The 23,602-nt window shown below is 39.8% G+C and overlaps 1 protein-coding gene across 2 annotated transcripts in view; it reads right to left on the bottom strand.

Moving 5' to 3' along the window:
* LOC140104292 (calcium-activated chloride channel regulator 1-like) overlaps nt 1–21,301 on the bottom strand; it is a 34,484-nt gene extending 13,183 nt beyond the window's left edge. Inside the window, exons 1-7 of one of the 2 annotated variants that reach the window (XM_072127770.1) lie at nt 21,143–21,301; nt 17,248–17,385; nt 12,220–12,370; nt 8,069–8,177; nt 5,203–5,380; nt 4,890–5,114; nt 1,300–1,524 (exon numbers count right to left, since the gene is read on the bottom strand). In XM_072127770.1, the coding sequence (XP_071983871.1) occupies nt 1,300–1,524; nt 4,890–5,114; nt 5,203–5,380; nt 8,069–8,177; nt 12,220–12,370; nt 17,248–17,385; nt 21,143–21,301 (1,185 nt within the window). Of the gene's footprint in view, nt 1–1,299; nt 1,525–4,889; nt 5,115–5,202; nt 5,381–8,068; nt 8,178–11,159; nt 11,250–12,219; nt 12,371–17,247; nt 17,386–21,142 lie in introns of those variants that run through there. The other variant, XM_072127771.1, reaches the window with a different exon arrangement.
* Nucleotides 21,302–23,602: the final 2,301 nt, after the last annotated feature.

Below are 23,602 nucleotides of genomic sequence, written 5' to 3'. Positions count from 1 at the left end.
AAAAATGTATTAAAAGTTAATGACACCTGTATCAATTTGTTATCCCTGTAATTGCACCAACCCAAAAAATAAAGGGCAGGTGTCATTTGGAACGCACAGTTAAATACATGAAAACAGAGCCCATAAAAAAATGTTGCAAATGTGTTTTTTCATTAATTTCATTAATAATCTGGAATTTTTATCCAGCATCCCAGTACATGACAAGGTATATTAAATAGTACCATTAGAAACGACAATTTGTTATACAGAAAAAGCATCCATACAGTTCAGTACATGGAAAAATAAAATAGTTATGGATAGGTGAGTAGCGAAAAATGGAAACAAAAAAAGTTAAAAGGGAATTTGTGGCAGGTTAAATTCCACACAAGGATTCTGTATCCAGTTGCCACAGAACCATAGATAACAGCTCCCTGTCTGTAGCACCAAGAAACACAACTCTTGTGAGTTATTAAAGTAAAGATTCTCTTTGAAATGACACCAGGAATGTGTTTCTAGGTGCCATGGTACAAAACTTCTAGCTTTTTGCAATGTGTTCTCCCCACACTCTATCAGCAGAAGGCAGCATGGAGAAGGATGAGGAGGAGCTGCAGGGAGACAGAGCTGATAGGTACAATGGCTGCAAGCAGATGCAAGAGTGGCTCATATAAGGAAAGTGGAAAATTGGGGCCAGTGATTTTAAAGTGATAAGAAATTTGCAATGGAATTGTGGTTTGGAGAGTTAAGAAGATGTTCCTAAAGATGATGGCATGATCATTTTTGAATAAATGTTGACTATTTGTCCTAGTATAAACGGGGATTTTTGCTCATGGATAAAAGACATCCCCTGAAAATAAACACTGACCCTTTTTGCAGAACGAAAAGTAAAAGAAGACCCTGTATTATTTTTGGAGAAACACAGGTGTTATTAAAAAAAACATTCCACCAAATTGACAATAGTTAACTCTTTCATATCACTCCAAGAAGACTATCTTGATGTTCCTCTTTGTAGTGACACCAAATGCTTTTTTAGCACTGAATTTTAAGCCATCTTTTCATTAATACAGTAATTACTGTTTCTTTTAATCTAAAGCACCATTGTTCTGAGACAGAGATTAAAAAGGACCTTTCACCATCTCACTTATATGGAGATGGGTACACCATTCTGTAAGGGGCGGCTCACAGATTCAAGGGCACTTTGAATTTTCTTTCTAGCCCTCACAGTTGCAAAGATATCAGTCCCAGTATCTGACCATTATAATCTATGTCAAAAGGAGCCTTTTTTTGTTTTCTACATAAAGATGATGGCGTACTTTAAATTACCTCAATGCCAGCCAGAAGTCCAATACATATATCTGTTCCTCCGTTAGCTACTTTTGGCACAAGTAGTTTCAGTTGCTCACGTTGTTCTTTACCATTTATTTGGAGTAACTGGGATTTTGTAGTTGCAGAAGTTGAAAATGTCACAATTCCAACATAGGACTTATCCTCAATGACTTGCATAAGGAAAACTTCAGCAGCCTGGTACAAACGTCCAATACGATTAGACTGAAAAATTAAAGATAAATATAAAAACATTTTCCTCTCTAATGTAAATAGAACATATTAAAGAAAATCAACCATCAGTAAGCATGTTATCCAAGGACACTTAATCAAAGATCCAGGCACTGTGACTGTGGTAATCTTTAATATTTGTAATCAATGGCCTCCTTCCTTCTAAAACCAATTTTTATAATTATGCAAATGAGTCTGAAGGGTTTCCAGAGCCCCTAAGTGCTGTAAGCTTCACTGGTTGTTACAATAATTAGGTCTACCCTCCCCCTGCACTTCCTGCTGCTGTTACATTAGGCAGAGAGAGGAGATACATGTTCACAGCCTGTTAATCTACAGAACACAGGGGCTTTAGTAACGCCCCTAGAGCCCTCCAGGCTTATTATTCTAATTTTAAAAGTTGGTAGACTTTCTTTAAAGGATATTTGCCACCAGGATGAAAGACTGTAAACAAAGCACACTGACATACTGGTGTGTGCTCCCTCTGACAGGATCTGCTCGTCTGTCAGCTTCTTATGCCCTGGTTTTTACAAAATAAATCCTTTTAAAATTGTGCAAATGAGCATAAGTCACTCCAAGCTCCATAGATGTTAATGGAGCCTGTAGCCCTCAGGCTCGTTTGCATAATTTTTAAAGCCTTTAAAAAAAAAAAACAAACAAGGGCATAGGAAGCTTAAAGAAGAGCAGATCCTGCCATAGGAGGCACACACCAGCATGTCAGTGTGCTTGGTTTACAATCTTTCTTCCTGGTGTTAGAAGACCTTTAAGTTGATTAGATGTTACCTATGATCAAGAGGTCTTGTTATGGTAAAAATTTATAAACATACAAATTTATTAAAAAATAATTAATTTGCTTGAAAGGGATTGAAAATCTAATATGCAACAAAAACTTCTTACTATATCATGACAATATGATTCAGTCTAGAAGTGACATATTTAGAATCCTCAGAGAAAACAAAGAACGTTTGTGATTAAGCGCATAAAGCAAGAAGATAAAAGAGATGCCAAACTACCACTGTACCTCAAAAAAAATCATCCAAGTCCTCAGAGTCAGAAACATCAATAGAGATGGAGAAGAAACCCTGTTTTTCACTGTGTGGCTTCTCCCACAAGGCGAAACCCAGGATCGGGCACTGTTTTTCTAGCTGTGTTTTCTTACCTTTTAAGCAAAACTCTCTCCAGGAATGTCATTTTTAGCTGGTGACAGGTTCCAAAAGCCTGTGCTATGCATGAGCTACATGAGGAGGAAAGGAGACTGACACAAGCACACTCAGGCTGCAGCTGTCCCTCCCCTGGGACTAATCCCACCAGGGAGCCAGGTAATGTGAACTAAACTTATATAAAGTATTGAAATTATTTTAAATCAGCATAGAATAGGCTATTGGAAGCTGACACTGGCAAAAAAATTACATTCCTGGTGATAGGTTTGCACAATTGGACTTATTTACTAAGGGTGACACGGCCGCATTTCCGTTGGCTTTTCAAGCTTTTCAGGGATCGCACCGCTGGGGCAGGGATTGAAAAGGGCATTGTGTTGCAAGCAATTGGATTTCGGCGGCTATCACATGACACAAATCGAGGGGGTGGGTCGTCGGACGATCCGACTGATTAGGACAAACAGCGGGATTTAGATTTGTGTTGCAGGATCAAGCACTTACATGCACCTGGAAGAAGAAGGTGAACTCCAGCGGACCAGATTGAGGAACCGACACATGCAGGATATAGGGCGCACAATCTACGTGAATCGTGGCAGAGTTCATTCCCGCCAGACACTCTGGATCGGGGATCGCGCAGGACCGGGTAAGTAATTGCGCCCCAATATGGATCAGTTTCCCTTCGCTCAGTCTTTTTTAGGGTACTGAGGACACAGTGTGGAAAGATGCAACGGTGTTCATATTGTTGTGTTTACAGGTATTTTAACATAGGAAGGATTCAAAACCTCCTTTTATTATTTATTTGCAGCAGTTAAAAGTCCAGTGGTTCCATCTCTGAAGACCTTTTTTCATCTCTGAGGTCTTGGATGTTATTTTCGCGGTAGTAGTTTGGCATCTCTTTGAATTGTATATTGTATTTAAGTCAACATAATTAATTTTACTCTTGGTCTGAATTGAAAACATTATATATAATAACTCAAATGTTTTTTTTTTTTAATTATTTTTATCACATACAAAAATTAACAAAAGATTAGAAAGAGTAAAAAATTCCTATCAATACACATATCACATTGTTTCTTTTCTAGACAATTTTACAGTTACAATTACAAATAATTCTACACTACACTGGCCACAATCTTAAGCACTGTATACACGAGTCTTTCTCCTACTTTCCTTCTCTATTTTTCATAAAATACTTTTATTTTATTTTTTTTATCCCCCCCCCCAACGCCCCATGCCCAACCCCAAAAAGAAGAAGAAAAAAAACAAAAACAAAAAAAACCCATCTCTCTCTCTCTTCCACCCCAGATCTCACCACCAAGACCTTCCCTTATTTCCTTTCTCTTATTCTCTTAATCAATAAAGTACAACTCCTCTTCTGTAAAGTTATTCTCTATCCAATTTTTCCACATCTTTTTAAATTGCACAGCTTTCTTATTTGAGACGGTCTTTAGATTGTACCATTCTCCTTGTAGAGGCAGGTTAGATATTCTAATCCACATGTTGGTGGTTGGAGGACTTTTTACAATCCAATTCTTAATTATGCAAAATCTTGCATATAGCAATAGTTTTTTAATTAAGTATTTGTTTTGGGTCTGTATTGATCCACCAACCCTAAAATACACACTTGAAATGAATATAGCCCATGCGTACCTGTCAGTTTTTCTATTTACTTGATAACATTAATCCAGAAAACCTTTATCTTGGGACAATACCATAACAAGTGTATATCATCTGCTTCCATCCCATTGCACCGATTACATAGTGCTTTACGTCCCTTATACATCTTCACCAACCTTTGAGGGGAAAAATATGCTCTATGCAATATAAATAGCTGGGCACTTCTATGTGATGGAATCTTGGGAATGTTTTTAATATCCCTTTGTATTTGTGCCCATTGAATAGAACTTAACGTGTTAATTTCACGGGTCCATTTATCTTTAATTCCACTGGAGTTAATTTTCTGTTCCAACATAGGAATATAAAATTCAGACATTTTTCTTTTTTTTTCGTATTAGTAGTGGAACAAATAATTATATTCCAAATATTTGGACTATCCTGAGGTATACATTTCTGCTTTACTTGTTTCAATACAGCATGTCTAATTTGCATATACCTAAACTTATCAGTTTATTTCAAACCAAAATCCATTTTCATTTCATCAAAAGTTTTATAACTCAAATGTTAAATGCCATAAAGATCACTTACAGTAGCCATACTTCCAGAGACATCCAGCACTAAAGTCACCACTCGCTCTGAATACTGTAACAGTGTGAAGGTGGGGTCAGGAATAGTGAGTGCTGGGTTTGGAGGAGTGGACTGGATATCAGTGGAGTTCTGGATCACATCCCAGGTACTACGATAGTTGCAGATTTGATTTTGCAGGTTTGGAGCTTCCGGGTTGTGGTTACTTGCATCACAGAACTTAGTGATCTATAACAGTAATCAAAAAGTTAATTTCTTCCAAAAGTAAGAGCTATTACTATACAATTGTGTGAGAAAATGTCAGACTTATACTTACAGGAGGGAGAGCCTGCATGTACATTAAGGATTCTGAGACAGACTGTGATTGGGCAGGCACGAAGAGACATCCTTTCTCATAGAGATTGGTTGTAGGGTCGATACTACAATTGTCAACTTTCCAGTTACCTCCTTGATATCTTTGAATTATGTACTGGCCAGAAATATCAGCAGAGCACCTAAAAAAATTATAAAAATAAAATATTAATTATAACACTCTAATAAGCATTGCAATAGTGGCTGATTTTTGTGTGGTACCAGAAGTTAGTGCCTTCCATAAAGTATCATTTCCTTTGGGCTTTCTCATAAGAACTTTACAGCAAGTGCCTAAATAACAATGTTGTTAGTAATGTCAAAATCATAGACTTATTGGGCCCTGTCCGTGGCGTATACACTTGATCTAATGGTGTAATTACTCATGGGCCCGGGGGTAGAATTTAGTTTGGGGTCCATATGCAATTCTTTCTAATATCCAAGAGTACCTTTCTGCCACTAACTTGATCCATTGATTTAAGCCTGGTAACCAAGATCAGTGACAGGGTCTCAAAAAAATCTTTATGTATGTTTGGAAACAATACAAAACATACATATTTTCTAACCATGCCGTTTAGATGCATCAGCTTAGTTCTATGCATGGTAGAAACTTCTGTAATACAGGCAGTCCCCTACTTAAGGACATCTGAATTACAGACAACCTCTAGTTAAAGACTGACCCCTCTGCCCACTGTGAGCTCTGGGGAAGGTCTCTGAATGCTTTACTTGAGTCACAAAATCTAATGATCAGCTGTAAAGTGTTTGTAATGAAGTTTTAGTGATAATCCTTGGTCCCATTACAGCAAAAATTGTTGACACTCCAATTGTCTGGAACTACAATTATAAAATATCCAGTTTCAACTTCCATACAAATTCAACTTAAGAACAAACCTATGGAACCTATCTTGTTCGTAACCTCAATATTCAATTATCTAGCACACCCTGCACACTTTCGAGGAAAAATGCACTTAGGGTGCATTCACACGTGGTATGCCCGCCGTGCTCTCACATACTGACACAGACACTGACTTCCTGGCTGCTTATACAGAGAGGGAGGAGAGTTACAAGCTACAGGTAGACACTACCATCATTGAGTTATTGGAGCTAAAACAGCAATAAAACTGTATTGTAAAGTAAGGGGTTAAAGGGGGTAAACATCACTAGTGGATTGAAATGAGAGAATTTTCTTTCATGGTCAAACTTCTTTAAATATATTTGTTCTGACTTACAAACAAATTCATCTAAAAGTGTAACCATCTTTTCAGATGATTTTTGATATTGAGTGGGGAGAAGTGTAGTAAACATTTTTCCAATGTACTTCATTAAGAAATTCTGCTTAGTTTGTAAAGAAACAGACTGCAATGTGCCACTTAATTACAATGTTACTTGTATGTTTTTCTTTTTTTTTTCACAAATAAAACACACCGGCCTCATTAACATACCTGATCCACCCATAAAAGTGAAAGGCTTTGGGAAAAATAAATACTCCCCACATGGGAAAATTTTCAGCTTGAAAAACATGTCAGAGGATCAGAACGTTCTTTATAGCTTCATCTTTATAGATACATCTGTACTTTATGTGGTTGTGTTGTGCAAATGCCAAATTTGTGATTTCAGTGACAAAGATATCTGTGTTGACCTTGATATGTGCTAAAGAAAACCTACCAGCACGAAATCTGATGGTAGGTTTCTATTAATATCCAAACCCATTAACTACCTTTTGCTAATTCTATAACACTTTCTAACCTGAACTACACTTTATATAACAAGTATAAACATTTTTGGCAGAGGCTACTGGGGAGTGGAGAAGCCTCTCCGGCTTGTGGAAGCAAAGACTACTTCACGCCCCGCAGTCCCTCCTACCTGCTCGTCCTCAGCGTTCCTTGAAGCACTCCTTCTCACCGCTGGCTTCTTAAAGGAAACCTACCACTTGTAGTGGCAGGTTTCCGATGGAAATACCGGGCACCAGCTCAGGCTGAGCTGGTGCCGGAGCTTATTTTAGTTAGTGTTTTAAACCGCGGTATCGCGGTTTAAAACACTTTTTAAACGTTATAGCCGGCGCAGGCAGGTACGCGCTCGGCGCTTACCATGCGCGCGGCTCTCATTCACTTCCTATGTAGCCGCGCGCACGGTAAGCGCCGAGCGCGTACCTGCCTGCGCCGGCTATAAAGTTTAAAAAGTGTTTTAAACCGCGATACCGCGGTTTAAAACACTAACTAAAATAAGCTCCGGCACCAGCTCACCCTGAGCTGGTGCTCGGTATTGCCATCGGAAACCTGCCACTACAAGTGGTAGGTTTCCTTTAAAGGACATCTACCACCAGGATATAGGATTGTAAACGAAGCACACTGACATTATGGTGTGTGCCCCTCTGGCAGCATCTGCACTTCTTTTAGCTTCTTATTCTCTGTTTTTTGCATAAAAAGGCTTCAAAAATATGCTAATGAGTCTGAGGGACTCCGGGTTCCATAGGTGTTAATGGAGCCTGGAGCCCCTCAGGCTTATTTGCATCATTTTTAAAGCCTTGTTTCTTAAAATCAAGGGAATAAGAAGCTAAAAGGAAAGCAGATCCTGCTAGAGGTGACACACACCAGTATGTCAGTGCTTGGTTTTCAACCATTCATCCTGGTGGTAGATGTCCTTTAGAACTCTGTGCATGTGCAGTAGTGCCTTGCTCAGTGTCGGTGGTAGAGAGCACAGACATATTTTAGCAGAAACCTACCATCACAACTACCCTTATAGGTAGATTCCTGGTGGGAGCTTTCCTTTAATAGTCTAATTCCAGAAATTACAGGTATTGTTGACTTTACAAAAAGAATGACAAATGTACTCACCTCGTGGCCTCCACAGTAAGATTCAGCGAAATGTAATAAGGTGTAACTGAATTGTACTCATCAAATACACCCCATCGGAGATGAGCCCATTCATGAACAAACACCCGGCCTGAAATTAAAAATAAATAATTTTTCACTGTAAAACTTTTCTTTTTGTCAGTAAGAAAATGTCATCAGTAGGCAATATTGAAATAACAAAGATTATACATTAAGATTACGGGGCACATTTACTTAGCTGGTCACCACTGTCTGATGCACTGTGTCGCGTTTCACCAAGATCGTGCGCCCGATTTCATGAATGTGACGTTTCCCCACTCAGGTCCGACAGAGTTCACCATCTATTAAGTGGTGCATGTGAGTGCTTGGGCTTGCGACACAATTTGAAAGTTAAATCCTGCGCTCAGTCCGAATAAGTCAAATTGTCCGGCGGCACACGACCCCTAATTTGTGTTGCATTGAAGCCAGCGCTAAATCTGTCTCCTTTTTATGCTCGAGAAAAATCCATTCAAAACCAGCATTAATATCCGCAGCAAAAAACATATCTATAAGTGTGGATCATATAGCAGTTACTGAGCTGGATTAATTACAAATAATAGATGTGCCTGTAGAAAGACTTTTTGCATACTTCCCAACTTTTGGGCTACAGAAAGAGGGACAATATGATGGTGGCTTTTTTGCCTTTAGCCCGCCTATTTCCCCGACCCTTATCACACCCCAAACATAGTATAATATTCATCTTAATGGCCCCCACATAGTATATTGCCCTTCCTGTGGCCAATCCCCAACCCATATAATACCCCCTTTATTTTTATCCTAACTTTAGTTTTGTCCCCCCACCTTTATTTATATTCTCTAACTTATAATGCCCTAGCTTTCCGTACTCCTAACCCCCTCCCCTCTCCTCCTAATATTGTGGCCCCCGCACTTCCTCCTATTCTCATTGTGACCGTATGTCTTTCATCCCCCTCATATTCTGGCCACCTGTCCTCCATCCCTCTTATATTCTGGCACCCTGTCCTCCATCCCTCTTATATTCTGGCACCCTGTCCTCCATCCCTCTCATATTGTGGCCCCTATCCTCCATGGCCCTCATATAATGGCCCATCTGTTCTCTGTCCCCTCATAGTGGGGCCCCAGAAAGCTGATTCTGCCTCCTGGTCCATATGCCTTGGCTACACTGGCTCTATTGTGTTGGGACTTGAACCAGGAGGCGGGGCAGAACACACCAGGTCAATCATCTAACTGCTGAAAAACTGTGACTGTCCCGTAGATTAATACACCATAATTTGGTAATCTTATCTCTCTTAGATTACATATGTCATACAGTATTTTGTTATGAAAAGGACATTAAATTGAACCTGCCATGAAAATTAAATACTTTATTAAAAACTATGATTAAAAAGCATTGTCCTTATCCATAAATCATTCATTTCCATGGCTGCAATGTTAAAAAGTCAGTTTGTAAACTTATATGCAATTCACCTGATGTGAGTCCAATCATATTAATTTAAGCCCTCCATATGCAATGTTCACTGCACTGCCTCCCTGTTCCTGATTGACAGGTCTTACTGCTACACAATGTTGCAAGTATAAAACTAGTACTTAGGGGCTGTCTGACAATATTTAACTACAGACATGTACAGCTTTCTTTATTTTCCCAAGAATGCATTTAAGCAAATTCTAAACAATCCCTTGCTGGAACATTGAGAGAGAAAGACATGGGTTGTGAGTGACACAGTACTTCTACATCATTAACCATTGCCTCAGTAAGGTGGGGACTAAGAGACACCGGGCTTTATAAAGAGAAATCAACCTCACACTGCCCTAAGGGTGAAGTCACACGTTGCAGTTAAAACTGCATCACAATCAGCTTTGAGGTGGTTTTAGGTGCAGTTTTGTCAATTGAACAGGTGAAAGACATGAACTGGACGAGTGAATGACATTTGTGGAACAGGTTTCCCCTTCAGGGTGTGTTCACATGTTGCAGTTAAAACTGCATCACAATTAGTTTTGGGCAGGTTTTTGGTGCCATTACTTATTTTAACAAGTGAAAGACATCAAATCAACAGGTGAATGATATTTGTGGAACAGCTTTCTCCTTCAAAATCAAATTCAGCCATTCAGTTCATGTCTTTCACCGGTGAAATTGACAAAACTGCACCTAAAACCACCTCAAAACTGATTGCGATGCAGTTATAACTGCAACATGTGAACGCACCCTCAAAATCAAATACACTCGTTCAGTTCATGTGTTTCACCTGTTAAATTGACAAAACTGCACCTAAAACCACCTTAAAGCTGATTGCAATGCAGTTTAACTGCAAAGTGTGACCGCACCCTTAGGCATTCTTTACAAAGAGTCACATGTCATTCATAAATGGGGTTGGGTAAGCAGTTTCAGTGTTAATAAGGAGATGGGGTAGCTTGACTGTATACTGTAGCTCCTTACTTACATGACTAGAATAGAGGACATCAATAAAAGCTTTTTTTTTTTAGAAGAAAGCTGCCTGTAATCCCATGCATAGAGGCATTGGAACAGTGGAACATGTATAAAGATAACTTTAAGGTACTGTGTGTGCTTTGTGAGATTGGGAGGGGGTCGCTGGTTACAGGTTCTCTTTATCTCCTAACGTTTTCTAAAGCTGAATCAGCTTTCTTGAATGCACTTTCTGTGTTGCAACTTTTCTGTGTAGCCCATTTCTACACTTATCCCCATAACCCAATCCATCAGAACCCCTATGCTCAAATTCATTAAGTATCTGTACATATAGATACTGGCTGTCACATGCAGCTCTTTATGTACTACCTAGAGATTTATAAAGGATGGCCGGAATGTTGAACAGAAAGAACTGCGTGGTATTTAAAGGGGTATTCCGGGAATATGAATGTCTGACACAAAAACCCATGATGATATAAATAAATGAATACAACAATACTCAATGTCATTAGTCACAAAACGAAGCTTAAATAGTTTGATTTTATGATTTACAAAATTTATGGCCTCTCTAAAGTAGGTGGAGTTATCACCAAGATGGCCGCCACTGGAAAATACAAGTCCCATGATCCTTTAGTTCTCAGTAACTCCTCCTACCACTTATGCTCTGCTCCCAGTGATGATCTAACAGGCTTTCTTGCTCTGTTACCATAGTAATGATGTATAACTGCCATCACCACAACACTGGCCATACTGGCTGCACTGCAACCAACCGACTACAGGCAAACCTAGTGGTGATCACATGACCTGCCCAGGCAGGTGCAGGACATGTGATGTGAACATGTGACCAGCGGCCATCTTCTGTTCTGTGACCGCGCGGAGGAAATTAACGGACTGATTAAAGGGCCAGTAGCATTTTAATTCTTCATTACAGTCTATGTCACCAGCATTTTCTGCTAAGGGGAGCAAAATTTTAAATAACAACTAATTACACATTAGCTTATATTTTGAGTATCCATTTGCATATGAATTATGCTGATTCCTGGAATACCCCTTTAATTATCCAATAACCCACCCCCTTTCATGGTCCTCCATTCCCATTTAATGAAGAAACCCAAGGGGGGCCCCCCTTGGGTTTCTTCAATCCCCTGACCTGGACCGGGAATTGCTGACGACTGGCTGCTGGAATTTTACCATATATGTGTTTATACCTCTATGATTAGGTGAGTGGCCAATTTACCTATTCTTACGTCTTTCTCTTGGCAATACGTACTTCACGAGGTAGCGTTTTTTTCTTGTCATCTTTTATCCCTTCCCTATCTGTCAGATAACCCCTGAGGACGTTGGCAAGGTAGCTCCAGTTTTAAAGCTCCATTCCCATTTGGCATGCCAGCAATTGCTCCTATTTAGGGACTTCTATACTAGAAGAATGACACACAAACCCTGATAAATATGCCCTTAGAGTGCAAGCTCTTCGAACCAACATCCTCACTCCTATGATTTGAATTTCTTTTGTTATTCTGTGATGCCTAATTTTCTCAGGAACTTTATAAATTGTAAAATGCTATGGAATATGTCAACCCAATATACTGTAGATAGAGCTTGTCATTTCTGTAATTATTGTCATTATTATTGTTATTATATTTATGCGTATGGCTGTGGGAGACTTATCTGCTTCCTAGACAAAATTAACTATTTGCATATCCAAACTTTTTACCTCGAGGGCCATATCTTGTGATGAATATGTCATCAGTCATGAAATCTGGAGTAAGGTGAATGTATTGCCCCGGTTCTCCACAGCGTCCATACTGTTGTGTATATGGGTCATCAGCATACTTCTGGGTAGGATTGGCGATGATAATATCTGCCTAACATTATAAATACAGTAAGAAATTATTAATTTAGAAGACAAGATTCTTAAATATACTCAGGATAACAAAATAACTAATTCTCTAATTCACTGTTATTACAAGACGAGCTCATACAGACACAAACAGGCACTGCCTGTCAGCAAACAGCAGCATGCACAGACATAATCTACAAGCTACAGACAGATAAGATCTTTATAGCAGGAGAAGGAGGCATATAGCAGAGCTAACAGTGTGTGTTATAGCTTAGATATAGTATAGCTGACAGTGTGTGTTATAGGGGAGTTAGCAGGGTGTCGTTGTGTGTTATATCCATCTCATGGATCTCATTATCTCTCATCTCTGATCTATCTGTCTTCTCTCTTTTTCTATGTGTCATATAATAGTGAATGTTCAAAAGCGAAATCAAAGTGTAGATAAACCCTGGGCCCTGATAATCAAAGCACATTGCCAGCATGCAGGAATAATAATATGTGTGGTTAGAGAGTCCCCAGTGATATTTTACACTGACCATCACTGATTGATAGTAGGTAAAACATCAATGAAACTGTAAAATTGTAAAGTAAGGGGTTGAAAATTATTTTTATAGTGTAAACATTACTAGTCTTTTGGGAAACCTAGATGATGGTTGACTCTAGGGAACAAAACATTAGCTGGGTTTTTTTCTTTAACCCCTTATCTCTGCACACGTTTATGCCCAGGCCACATAATTGGGCTTAATTGCTAAGGGTCGCGGATTGCACTTTCGTTGGACTGTTCAGGGTTTTCGGGATTCACGCAGCTAAGACAGGTGTTTAACAGGGGTTTGTGCTGGGATTGTGTCACAGCTGCGCTGGCTTCCATGCGACAGAAATCAGGGGTTGGCCGTCAGACGATCCAACTGATTCGGGCTGCGCGCGGAATTTAAGATTCAAATTGTGTCGCAGGACAATGCACTTACATGCACCAGGAAGAAGAAGATGAACTCCAGCAGACCTGAGTGGGGAAGCGACACATGCACGATATCGGGTGCATGATTGCGCCAGAGTGCATGATCGTCGGACACTCCGTACCTCAGGAACTCCAGGGGCCAGGTAAGTAAATGTGCCCCAATAACTTTTTTCTCTGGATCAATACGCATGCAGAAATAGTTTTTTTGGGGGAAAAACTCTTTGTGTTGTCACCTTCCGTGTGCCATAACTTCTGAAATTTTTTGTCAATTTGTGTGAGGGCTTTTTTTTTGCAAAAAGACCTGTAGATTTAATGTGTTCATATTTTTTGATTGCAATTAATGTAATTTTTTGTGCGATGGATGATTAAATAATGTCAATTTTGGCATAGTTTTTCCTTCATTTTAAAAATGTTTTTGTCACGATAAATGCTAGAATAGTTTTATAGCCTGAATTGGTACGAGTGTGGAGGTATAAAATTTGTGTGTTTTAAATTTTTTTTCTTAAAGGGGAGGGTGATTTTTGTGTGTTTGGTGTTTTTTTTTACTTTTTGTTTGATATCTTATATAATGCATCACACTATTTACTTAGTGCCACCCATTGTCCTGCAATATTCTTCTGACGCAGTACTGTAGAAAAGTGTCACGTCTGAAGAAGCCTGGCTGAACACTTGTAGCTAAGGCTACTCCACACCCCTGTAGCCTCTGGATTGCCGTCCCAGCAGTGTTCTTGGCATATCTTTGTTTGTGTTTTCAGGGTTTTGGACGATTTATCGTACAGAGTGTCAGTGGGCTTTTTTGTCTCTTCAAATCACTGCTCTGCCTCCTTGTACTTAGGGAGTGTAAACTAATATTCAAATACAGATATATAAAGCTCTTTTTGCTTCTTAGAAATATTGTGTCAATTTTTTTACATTTATGACATGTGACCAGAGTGACATCATCGCAGGTCCATTAGCCTTCTAAGAATAGCAAACTGTACACCATGTATGTGATTACATGATGTCACCGCAGCCTCCATGGAGGATGGAGAGGAGCAGTAGAAGTCCATGTAATTTCATGTGATATATGCACGGGGTACAGTTTGCTATAGTTAATGTAGACGTTGCTGAAGTTTTCTGCTGCTCCCGTGCCAGCCACGGGAGCAGAGCCCAGTCTCCGGGTGTCAGAGGCACCCGGAGACCCTGGGGAGAAGAGAGATGTGGTTCGTTAATGCTTCTCCCTTCTCCGCTCCTCTGTGCATCGCACTGAAAGAGTGCGATGAAGCGAGGAGCAGAGCCAGTCCAGCACAGATCACAAACCCCAGTCACAGGTGGTCATTTCCCTTGTAACTGGGACTCTTATAATTGCATCAGTTACAGTGGAAAACTTGTAAAAGCAAAAAAATGAAGTAAATTTTTTTTAAAAAAAGTGAAAATATCCCCCAGGGATCTTTTATGACCTCATGGGGGACATATAAAGTAAAAACACAAACATAAAAAAAATATTAATAAATATTCATAAAAATACTATTACATTTCCCCATATAATAAAAAAAAATCCCCCACTTACACTACAAAACACATCGCCACAGTCACCCGTTTGCCCCAGACTATACATATTATATATCAAAACCATATATAGGGAATTTATTAATAATGTTCATTTTAAGTTAATTTGAAAATTAAAAAAAAGTACTATAACTTGCAAAAAAAGCCTTCTTTCCACTTTTAATCCGAAATAAAATAAAAATGAAAAAAAATGTTCAATATTTTAGTACCTTTTTAACAAGCTCTATGGGGCACATGTATCATTGTTTCAGCTAGCCAAATTGTCTATTTTTAGCAACTTTTGCCGTTTTCGCGACATTTTTGCGACTTTTAACTCTGTTCTCTTTCAAGTGCACCTTGGTGTGCACCTTGTGCAGTGTGCCTTATGTATCTTTGTTTTCCAGATGTTCCGTGCGACATTTTGCTGTTTTTGCGCCAATTTTGGTGCAATTCTACACCTGGTCCAGGGTAGGTGCAAAGGATTTTCTTTTTCATGGACCCAATTTTAACATGTAAATTGAAATTATTTCACATGCTTTAACTGTTTAACATTCTGCACAGTAACCTCTTGTCAAAATTTTTGCATTTTTTTTCTTTTTTTATTGGTCACTTCTAAGGGCGAGATCACAGGTAGCTGTTTAATTGCGTTTATAATGCATTTTGAAACTAATTACAACAGCTGAGGATTGGTGATTTGCCTTATTTAATTACTGTTAAAATTTGCGTTTACAAAACGCAATATAAACGCCACGTTAACGCATGTGTTAACATTGTATTTACTATGCATTTTGTAAATTCAAATGTTAACAGTAATGTAATTAGGAAAATCAACTCTCCTCAGCTGTTGTAATAGGTTTCAAAATGCATTAAAAATGCAACATGTTAAATCCCAAATTAACAGTAGTGCCCACTCCTGCATATAACCCCCTCAAATGGCTTGTATTCTCTCCTGTATATAACCCCCTCACATGGCTTGTGTTCACTCCTGTATATAACCCCCTCACATGGCTTGTGTACTCTCCTGTATATAACCCCTCACATGGCTTGTGTACTCTCCTGTATATAACCCCTCACATGGCTTGTATCCTCTCCTGTATATAACCCCTCACATGGCTTGTGTCCTCTCCTGTATATAACCCCCTCACATGGCTTGTGTTCTCTCTTGTATATAACCCCTCACATGGCTTGTGTCCTCTCCTGTATATAACCCCTCACATGGCTTGTATCCTCTCCTGTATATAACCCCCTCACATGGCTTGTGTCCTCTCCTGCATATAACCCCCTCACATGGCTTGTGTCCTCTCCTGTATATAACCCCTCACATGGCTTGTATCCTCTCCTGTATATAACCCCTCACATGGCTTGTATCCTCTCCTGTATATAACCCCTCACATGGCTTGTATCCTCTCCTGTATATAACCCCTCACATGGCTTGTGTCCTCTCCTGTATATAACCCCCTCACATGGCTTGTATCCTCTCCTGTATATAACCCCTCACATGGCTTGTGTTCTCTCCTGTATATAACCCCCTCACATGGCTTGTGTTCACTCCTGTATATAACCCCCTCACATGGCTTGTGTTCACTCCTGTATATAACCCCCTCACATGGCTTGTGTCCTCTCCTGTATATAACCCCCTCACATGGCTTGTATCCTCTCCTTTATATAACCCCCTCACATGGCTTGTATCCTCTCCTGTATATAACCCCCTCACATGGCTTGTATCCTCTCCTGTATATAACCCCCTCACATGGCTTGTGTCCTCTCCTGCATATAACCTCCTCACATGGCTTGTGTCCTCTCCTGTATATAACCCCTCACATGGCTTGTGTCCTCTTCTGTATATAACCCCCTCACATGGCTTGTATCCTCTCCTGTATATAACCCCCTCACATGGCTTGTATCCTCTCCTGTATATAACCCCTCACATGGCTTGTATCCTCTCCTGTATGTAACCCCTCACATGGCTTGTGTCCTCTCCTGTATATAACCCCTCACATGGCTTGTATCCTCTCCTGTATGTAACCCCTCACATGGCTAGTGTCCACTCCTGTATATATCCCCTCACGTGGCTTGTGTCCATGTGGATTTGAGACATTTGCAACAAAAAGTCTTAAAAAGAAGCCAAAATTTGCACCTGCCAGGACCGGAGAAACTGAACATGTATCACAAGTAAAAAGACAGGATCATACATAAGGTGCAAAACTAGCCGCCAAAAATCTCTAAAAAACCTCAGAGAGACCAAACTATGATACATCTGCCCCTATGTGTCCCGAAACACCTCAAAAATTTAAGGTAGCATGCAAAAATAAAAAGTTAGGGCCCATAAACCGGCGCAAACGAAAATTCACTAGTGCCTTTTCCGGCCGCGTCACTAATGAGTCAACTATTCTCATATAAACATTTTACATTTACTATACCTTGTCATATGTTTCTGTTTTGAGTCTTGAATAATTCCTTGCAGGCCAGGAATTGGGAATCAAAATTTTCACACTGCGTATGAAGAGCCTCTTGTCTGTTGCATCAAATAAAAAGTGTGTAGCTTCTCTCACCATTTCCTTTGAGAAAAAAATAATAAATTATGAATCATGTCAGAATTTTTAAATGTACTATATTTTACAGACTATAAATGCATCCTACACAGAAACCTCTGATAACGCTAACTAACACAGCCCTGGGGGAGGACCCTGGGCTCTGATTGGTCACTGGGCTGGGGGCGTTGATGGGGGAGGTGCCGGGCTGTGCAGGAGATTGCACGGACCTGAACACAGCAGGAATACGGAGGCGGCGCTGGGGGCGGGACACGGAGCTGGGACAACCACAGGTAGTGCGGGGGAGGGTGGGACTAATCGGGACTTTATCTTAGCTGCCCGTTCCAGCGGGACAGGGGTTAAAAACTGGGACTGTCACGCTGAAATCGGGACGGTTGGGTGGTATGTGAACGTGTGCGTACAATTTACTTTTTAAAGGAAAGGGGGCCCCATACAGAAGTCTGCTATGGGGCCCTGCCTCTCCTAGTTACGCCCCTGCCCCAATACGTGAGGCAGCTACTGCAAAACCTCCAAATACACGCATCAGCCACTGCAAAACATGCCAATATACACATCAGACGCTGCAGAAGCTGCCAATACACATGCCAGCCGCTGTAGTACCCCCCAATATAAGCGCGAGACTCTGCAGAGCCTCCAAATACACACGCCAAACAAAACAATGGGGGAGATTTATCATTAGGTGGCTCCTATCATTAGGACAGTTCTATGGTTGTCTTTGGAGCTCCACTGTTTGTCAGATTCATTAAAGTGGTTTTGGCCCTTTAATAAATGTTCTTATGCTTCACTTGTGTCTGGGATTTTTCTTTCAAAAAGGCCCAAAATTCACCAAAACTTGAGCACATACACCAGCATTGGGCTGGAGTGACTTTGCGATCTTTTTGCAACACTATATATTAGCAATATTATACAGACCATTCATTGAGGTCAAGGGAGAGTTTTCTAGGCATGTTCTATAAAGATAGGAGGTGTAAATAAGCTCTGACATCATTTATTGGGGCTCATTTACTAAGGCCCCTTTCACACTTGCGTTTTTCATGAGCGTTTTCTGTGCATGCTTTTGTCCCGCAGAACTTGCATTGCACTCTGACCCATTGTAACCAATGGGTCTTTTCAGACTTACATTTTTTTTTTCACGCACACACGCGCATTTTTTTTAACGCGCGTTTAAATCTCGACATGCTCTACTTTTGCAAGTCACGTGCGTGAAAAATGCACCATACAAGTCTATGGAGCTGCATCAAAAACGCATTGCACTCTGAGACACTTGCAAGTGCAATGCAAGTGCAATGCGTTTTTCACGCATCAATTGTCATAGAAAAGATAGAGATCAGCCCTGAGTCCTTTTCACGCACATTTTCTGCGCATGAAAAACGCATTGAAATTGCATTGAAAACGCGCGTGAAAAACTGAGACACTGAACAAACTCTGACTGAAAACTGACTACACGCAAAATGTGCGTTTTTCACTGACCAAACACTGATCGCACCCTGATCAAACTCTGACGTGATCTGCAACGCAAGTGTGGAAGGGGCTTAAGGGTCGCGGATCGCACTTTTGTTGGACTTTGCACTTTTTTGGGGGATTGCACGGTGCAGACAGGTATTTAACAGGGGCCTGCACTGGGATTGTGTCACACTGGCTTCCATGCGACGCAAATTAGGGGGCGTGCTGTCGGACCATCCGACTGATTCGCACTTAGATGCACCACTAAAAAGATGGTGAACTCCGGCGGACCTGAGCGGGGAAGCGACACATGCAGGATATCGGGAGCATATCGGTATTCTTGGGAAATGTCTTAAAATTCTAAAACTTTTTATAAAAAAAAAGGCCGCACACACCGTATACCTGTAACTTTTTCACTTTGGTATGTCGAGCTAGACAAGGTTGCATGTTTTGTGAAAAAATATGTATTGATATTATTGCGACAACTGTGACCCGCCGTCACTTTGTATACAAATTTTTATGGGAAGCAAAATGGGGAAAAAGTCGCAATTCGGATATTTGTAAGCTTTTTTCCATAGTTTTTATATTTGTGATAGATTTTGGGACATGGGGACAACCAACATGTTCATGATTTTGTTTATTTTTATATGTTTTCTAGGGAAAGGGGGCAATTTTAGGTGACCATGGAGCTTATCTACTATGGGTCGCGGATCGCACTTTCATCGGACTGTTAAACAGTTTCGGGATTTGCGCGGCTTGGAAATGTATTTAACAGGGGCTTGCGCTGGGATTGTGTCCCATGTGATCAAATTGTGGCGCAGTTGCAGGCTTTCATACCACAGAAGGGGGGGGGGGCAGGCCGTCGGCCGATCTGACTGATTCAGACTGAGAGCGGAATTTGAGATTCAAATTGTGTCGCAAGACAATGCACTTACATACACCAGGAAGAAGAAGGGGAATTCCAGCGGACCTGAGCGGGGAAGTGTCACATGTAGGATATCGGGTGCACAGTGCATTATCACGGGACCGGGTTAGTAAATGAGCCCCTATGTATAACATATTTTTATTTTCTACCATAATTGAATGGTAGGTTTTCTTTAATAAATTCCCTCAAGTGTTTCAGCCTGCAGCCAATGAACATCCTCCATATTCTGCATATTCTACGTTGTCATTTGCATAGAAAATTTCTTTGCAATTGATTTGAGACTCTTGAGGGTACAATCCAACTAGGAAGCCTTTATACATTTACAGTTTAACTTAGATGATGTATGCATTCATATTTGGATATGTAAAAGACACTGGCATCGCCTTCACCAGATACTCTCTCTTCCATCTCTTCTATGGTATATACACAGATAAAAACCCATTTAGTAGCTCTGCCTTTTCTCAATCCCAAGACATTTTTAATTTTGTATTAATATACTAAAGTATTTAATGAGACTTGTGTTACTCTTTGCTCACCTGCTCCATTATTTAGCATTTTAGCTGAATTTATTTCCTTTTTATTAATTTTAGTTAGAGTTTGCAAGTTCTATTTCTGAAATGTTTACACTTGTTCTCTATAATAATACATTTATATACTAACCTGGGGTAGATTTGAAAATCTCTAATTTTGTATTAATAACCTTAATTGATTGTATGATTGATAGTCGAGAGTCGTGTGTGGTTATGTTAATTTTATTTTCAGCAACTTAGGGACATTTGACAGACGGCCATTAGTTACAGACAGACCTCTCTGCCCACTGTGACCTCTGGTGAAGCTCTCTGGATGTTTTACTATAGTCCCAGGCTGTAATGATCAATGTAAGGTGTCCTTGTTTTTATGACAGCCCATAAGTGTGAAAATCCATTTGTCATATACACAAAAAAAAAATTGTCTGGCGTTACAATTATAAACTTGTCAAATACAAATTCGACTCAAATACAAATTTAGCTTAAGAACAAATCTAAGGACCCTATCTGTATGTAAACCGAGACTGTCTGTAAAGATAATTCTTGTATTATATAATTATCCCGGGTAAATTTGAAGATATCCCATTTAGCATTAGTAACACTAATTGAGAGTATCTGCTCCCAAAACTGTCTATGGCTGTCATTTTTTGTGTGTCCAAGCAAACTACAGTATAATGACAAACAAAAAAACACTTAAAAAAACAAAAAACATAACTTAGATTTTCATTGTGTTTAAAAACAATAATGAAAAAGGACTATACAGTTCATTTATACCTGACAAAAATGTAGTTTACCTAATGATTGCCAATAGATTTTACTCTGGGAAAAAAGCAACATTTTTAAGTATAATAAATTAAATAATTCTTACCTTAATTTTGTCAATGATCCTGAGATCTTCCTTGACATTAGGATTGATAGCAACAACTATATCTTCATATCCTCCATTGTTGAGTTTAACCATGGAGCTTTCACTTTTGGCAAAGATGTGAAAAACCAAAACTAATGCTACAATACTTCTTGGTGTCATTGTTAATGACTATGACACCTGTAAGAACACACTTCTATGAATATTACTTCCGACATCTATATATACTCATACAAGGATGTGATTTATGACGTATTTGTCAGTAAATCATAGTTTCTTTAAAACTTTAGTTAATTTGTAATTTGATTTCATGAGTCATCAGTTGTTTAACTAAAACAAGGGAAATGTGTTTCCTTATTATCCCGGCTTGAGGGATTAAAAGTTCTTTATATCCTGTACTTATAATAACTTATATGGAGAGTCTAAAATAAAAAAACACATACATCCACTATTTATCCAACTGCAATTTTTATCTGACACTGCACATGTGTAAATATGTAATACTTTCATTGACATAAAGATAAAGCACCATGGGGGAGGCATGAAAAAAGTTGCACGGCTACAAATTACGACCCCCACCATGCCACCCTCAGATCAGAAGTGCCCAGGAATGGGTGTGCTTTGGAGGACATTGGTGCTGGTTATAGTACTTCTCTCCACCAGACAGGGAGTCTGTTGTCAACTGCCAGTTATTGGATATTCTAGTTGCCTGACTTCTGCTCTGTTTCTGATTATCCTTTGCGTTCTGTTTTTGTACTTCTCTGCCACTTTAATGTGCCTTTGGTTTATATTTTTATTATTCTCTGAATTGTGATGACACACTTTCAAAATCTCGATTTTTTTTGTCACGACTATCCCTGTCCTTCACCTTATTCAGTGTATCATGCACCAAACATTCCTTGAGAATGCTGTAGCTACACTGATGCAGAAACATATCTTGTTTAATCCCTGAGCTGAGTGGTTTTACTGGAAAAAAAAATTATAGCATTATGCCAATGAGGCTCTGTTGCTTCTGTGCATGGCTTGGCTCTTCTCCTCTTACATTAAGTATGCACTGTTCAGAGGATGATGTAATCACTGTGTTGTGCATAAGAGGCAGAAGTAATCAATCGCTGCACCATCCCCCAGCTGCTGTGTATGGGTCATCCAGCTCAGGTTGATTGGTTCTGTCTGAACAGTTCAGGAAGCTCCATGTATGAATGGCAGCCAGCATGCAACACAGCTTTTGCAAGGACCTAAATGTTTTAATAGTTTTTTCTGAAAAACCCTAACTCCAAGATTAAACAAGATATGTTTCTACATCAGTGCAGCTACAGCAATCTCAAGGTATGTATGGATCAGAATGCATCAAATCAAATGGTAGATTTCCTTTACTAATATGTCACACTTTGGTAAGGGGCTAATAGATGGCAATGACTGGCATATCTTTAGACATTGAATGGAGTGGCAGAATCCATCCTTGACTTGCCTATCCATCAATTAGGTGGAAAAATGAACCAGTTTTTGTGATCATGGGGGTACTTGTGGTTGGACTCCCACCAATCGCGTTGTCATCTTCTATGCTGTGATTGGGGGATAAGAATTAAACTTAGGACAACTGCTTTGAAGATTCTAAAGAGAAGTTGTGACCTGTATCTAGAGAAAGATATTGGGGCACATTTACTTACCTGGTCCCTGCGCGATCCCCTAGGCGCATTGTCTGCCAGAATGCCCATCTGCCGCAATTCAGGAAGATCGTGCGCCCGATTTCGTGCAAGTGTCACTTCTCCGATCAGGTCAGCCGGAGTTCACCTTCTTACTCCCGGTGTTTGTAAGTGCATTGGATGCGACACAAATTGATTTGTTAAATCCTGTGCGTTGTCCGAATCTGTCAGGTCATCCATCCACACCCCCCCCCCCCCCCGTGTTGTGTCACGTGAAAGCCGGCGCGATTGCAAAACAATCTGATCCCGTGCGACGCGAACCCGAAAACCTGATGGAAATGCGGCCAAGTGACCTTAGTAAATAAGCCCCAATGTCTCTCTCGTGTACATGTTAAAGTTAAAGGAAATATATTCTATAACATCAGCTTTCACAGACCTTCTGTAATTGATTGAAGGAAATCTAGAAATTTTAAAGTATTTGTATCTAACAGATATAAAAAAATGCCTTTAGGTACAGGTAGACACAGGGACCATCATAAAACGATAGTCTGGACTACATGGGTAATAAAAACAGGAATTAGAAAGAATTGTGTGGGAGATTAATTTATCAGACTATATATACTATGGCAAAAGTTTATTCACGGTTACCAGGAAACAATTCTGACACGCAGTAAAGTGAAGAATGACCTATTGCATGGTTTATAATTGTGCTCTTTGACAAGACTTTACTGAACAACCCCTTTAACATTGCTATACAGTCACTTAAGCTGTAATAAAGTAGTTAATTTTATAAGGAAGGAACAAGGTATGCAAAGTTTTA

The sequence above is a fragment of the Engystomops pustulosus genome, chromosome 10, assembly GCF_040894005.1.
Source record: "Engystomops pustulosus chromosome 10, aEngPut4.maternal, whole genome shotgun sequence".
Classification (NCBI taxonomy): Eukaryota; Metazoa; Chordata; class Amphibia; order Anura; family Leptodactylidae; genus Engystomops; species Engystomops pustulosus.
Note: the sequence above shows the minus strand (reverse complement) of the source record. Positions and strands in the feature narration are given on the sequence as shown.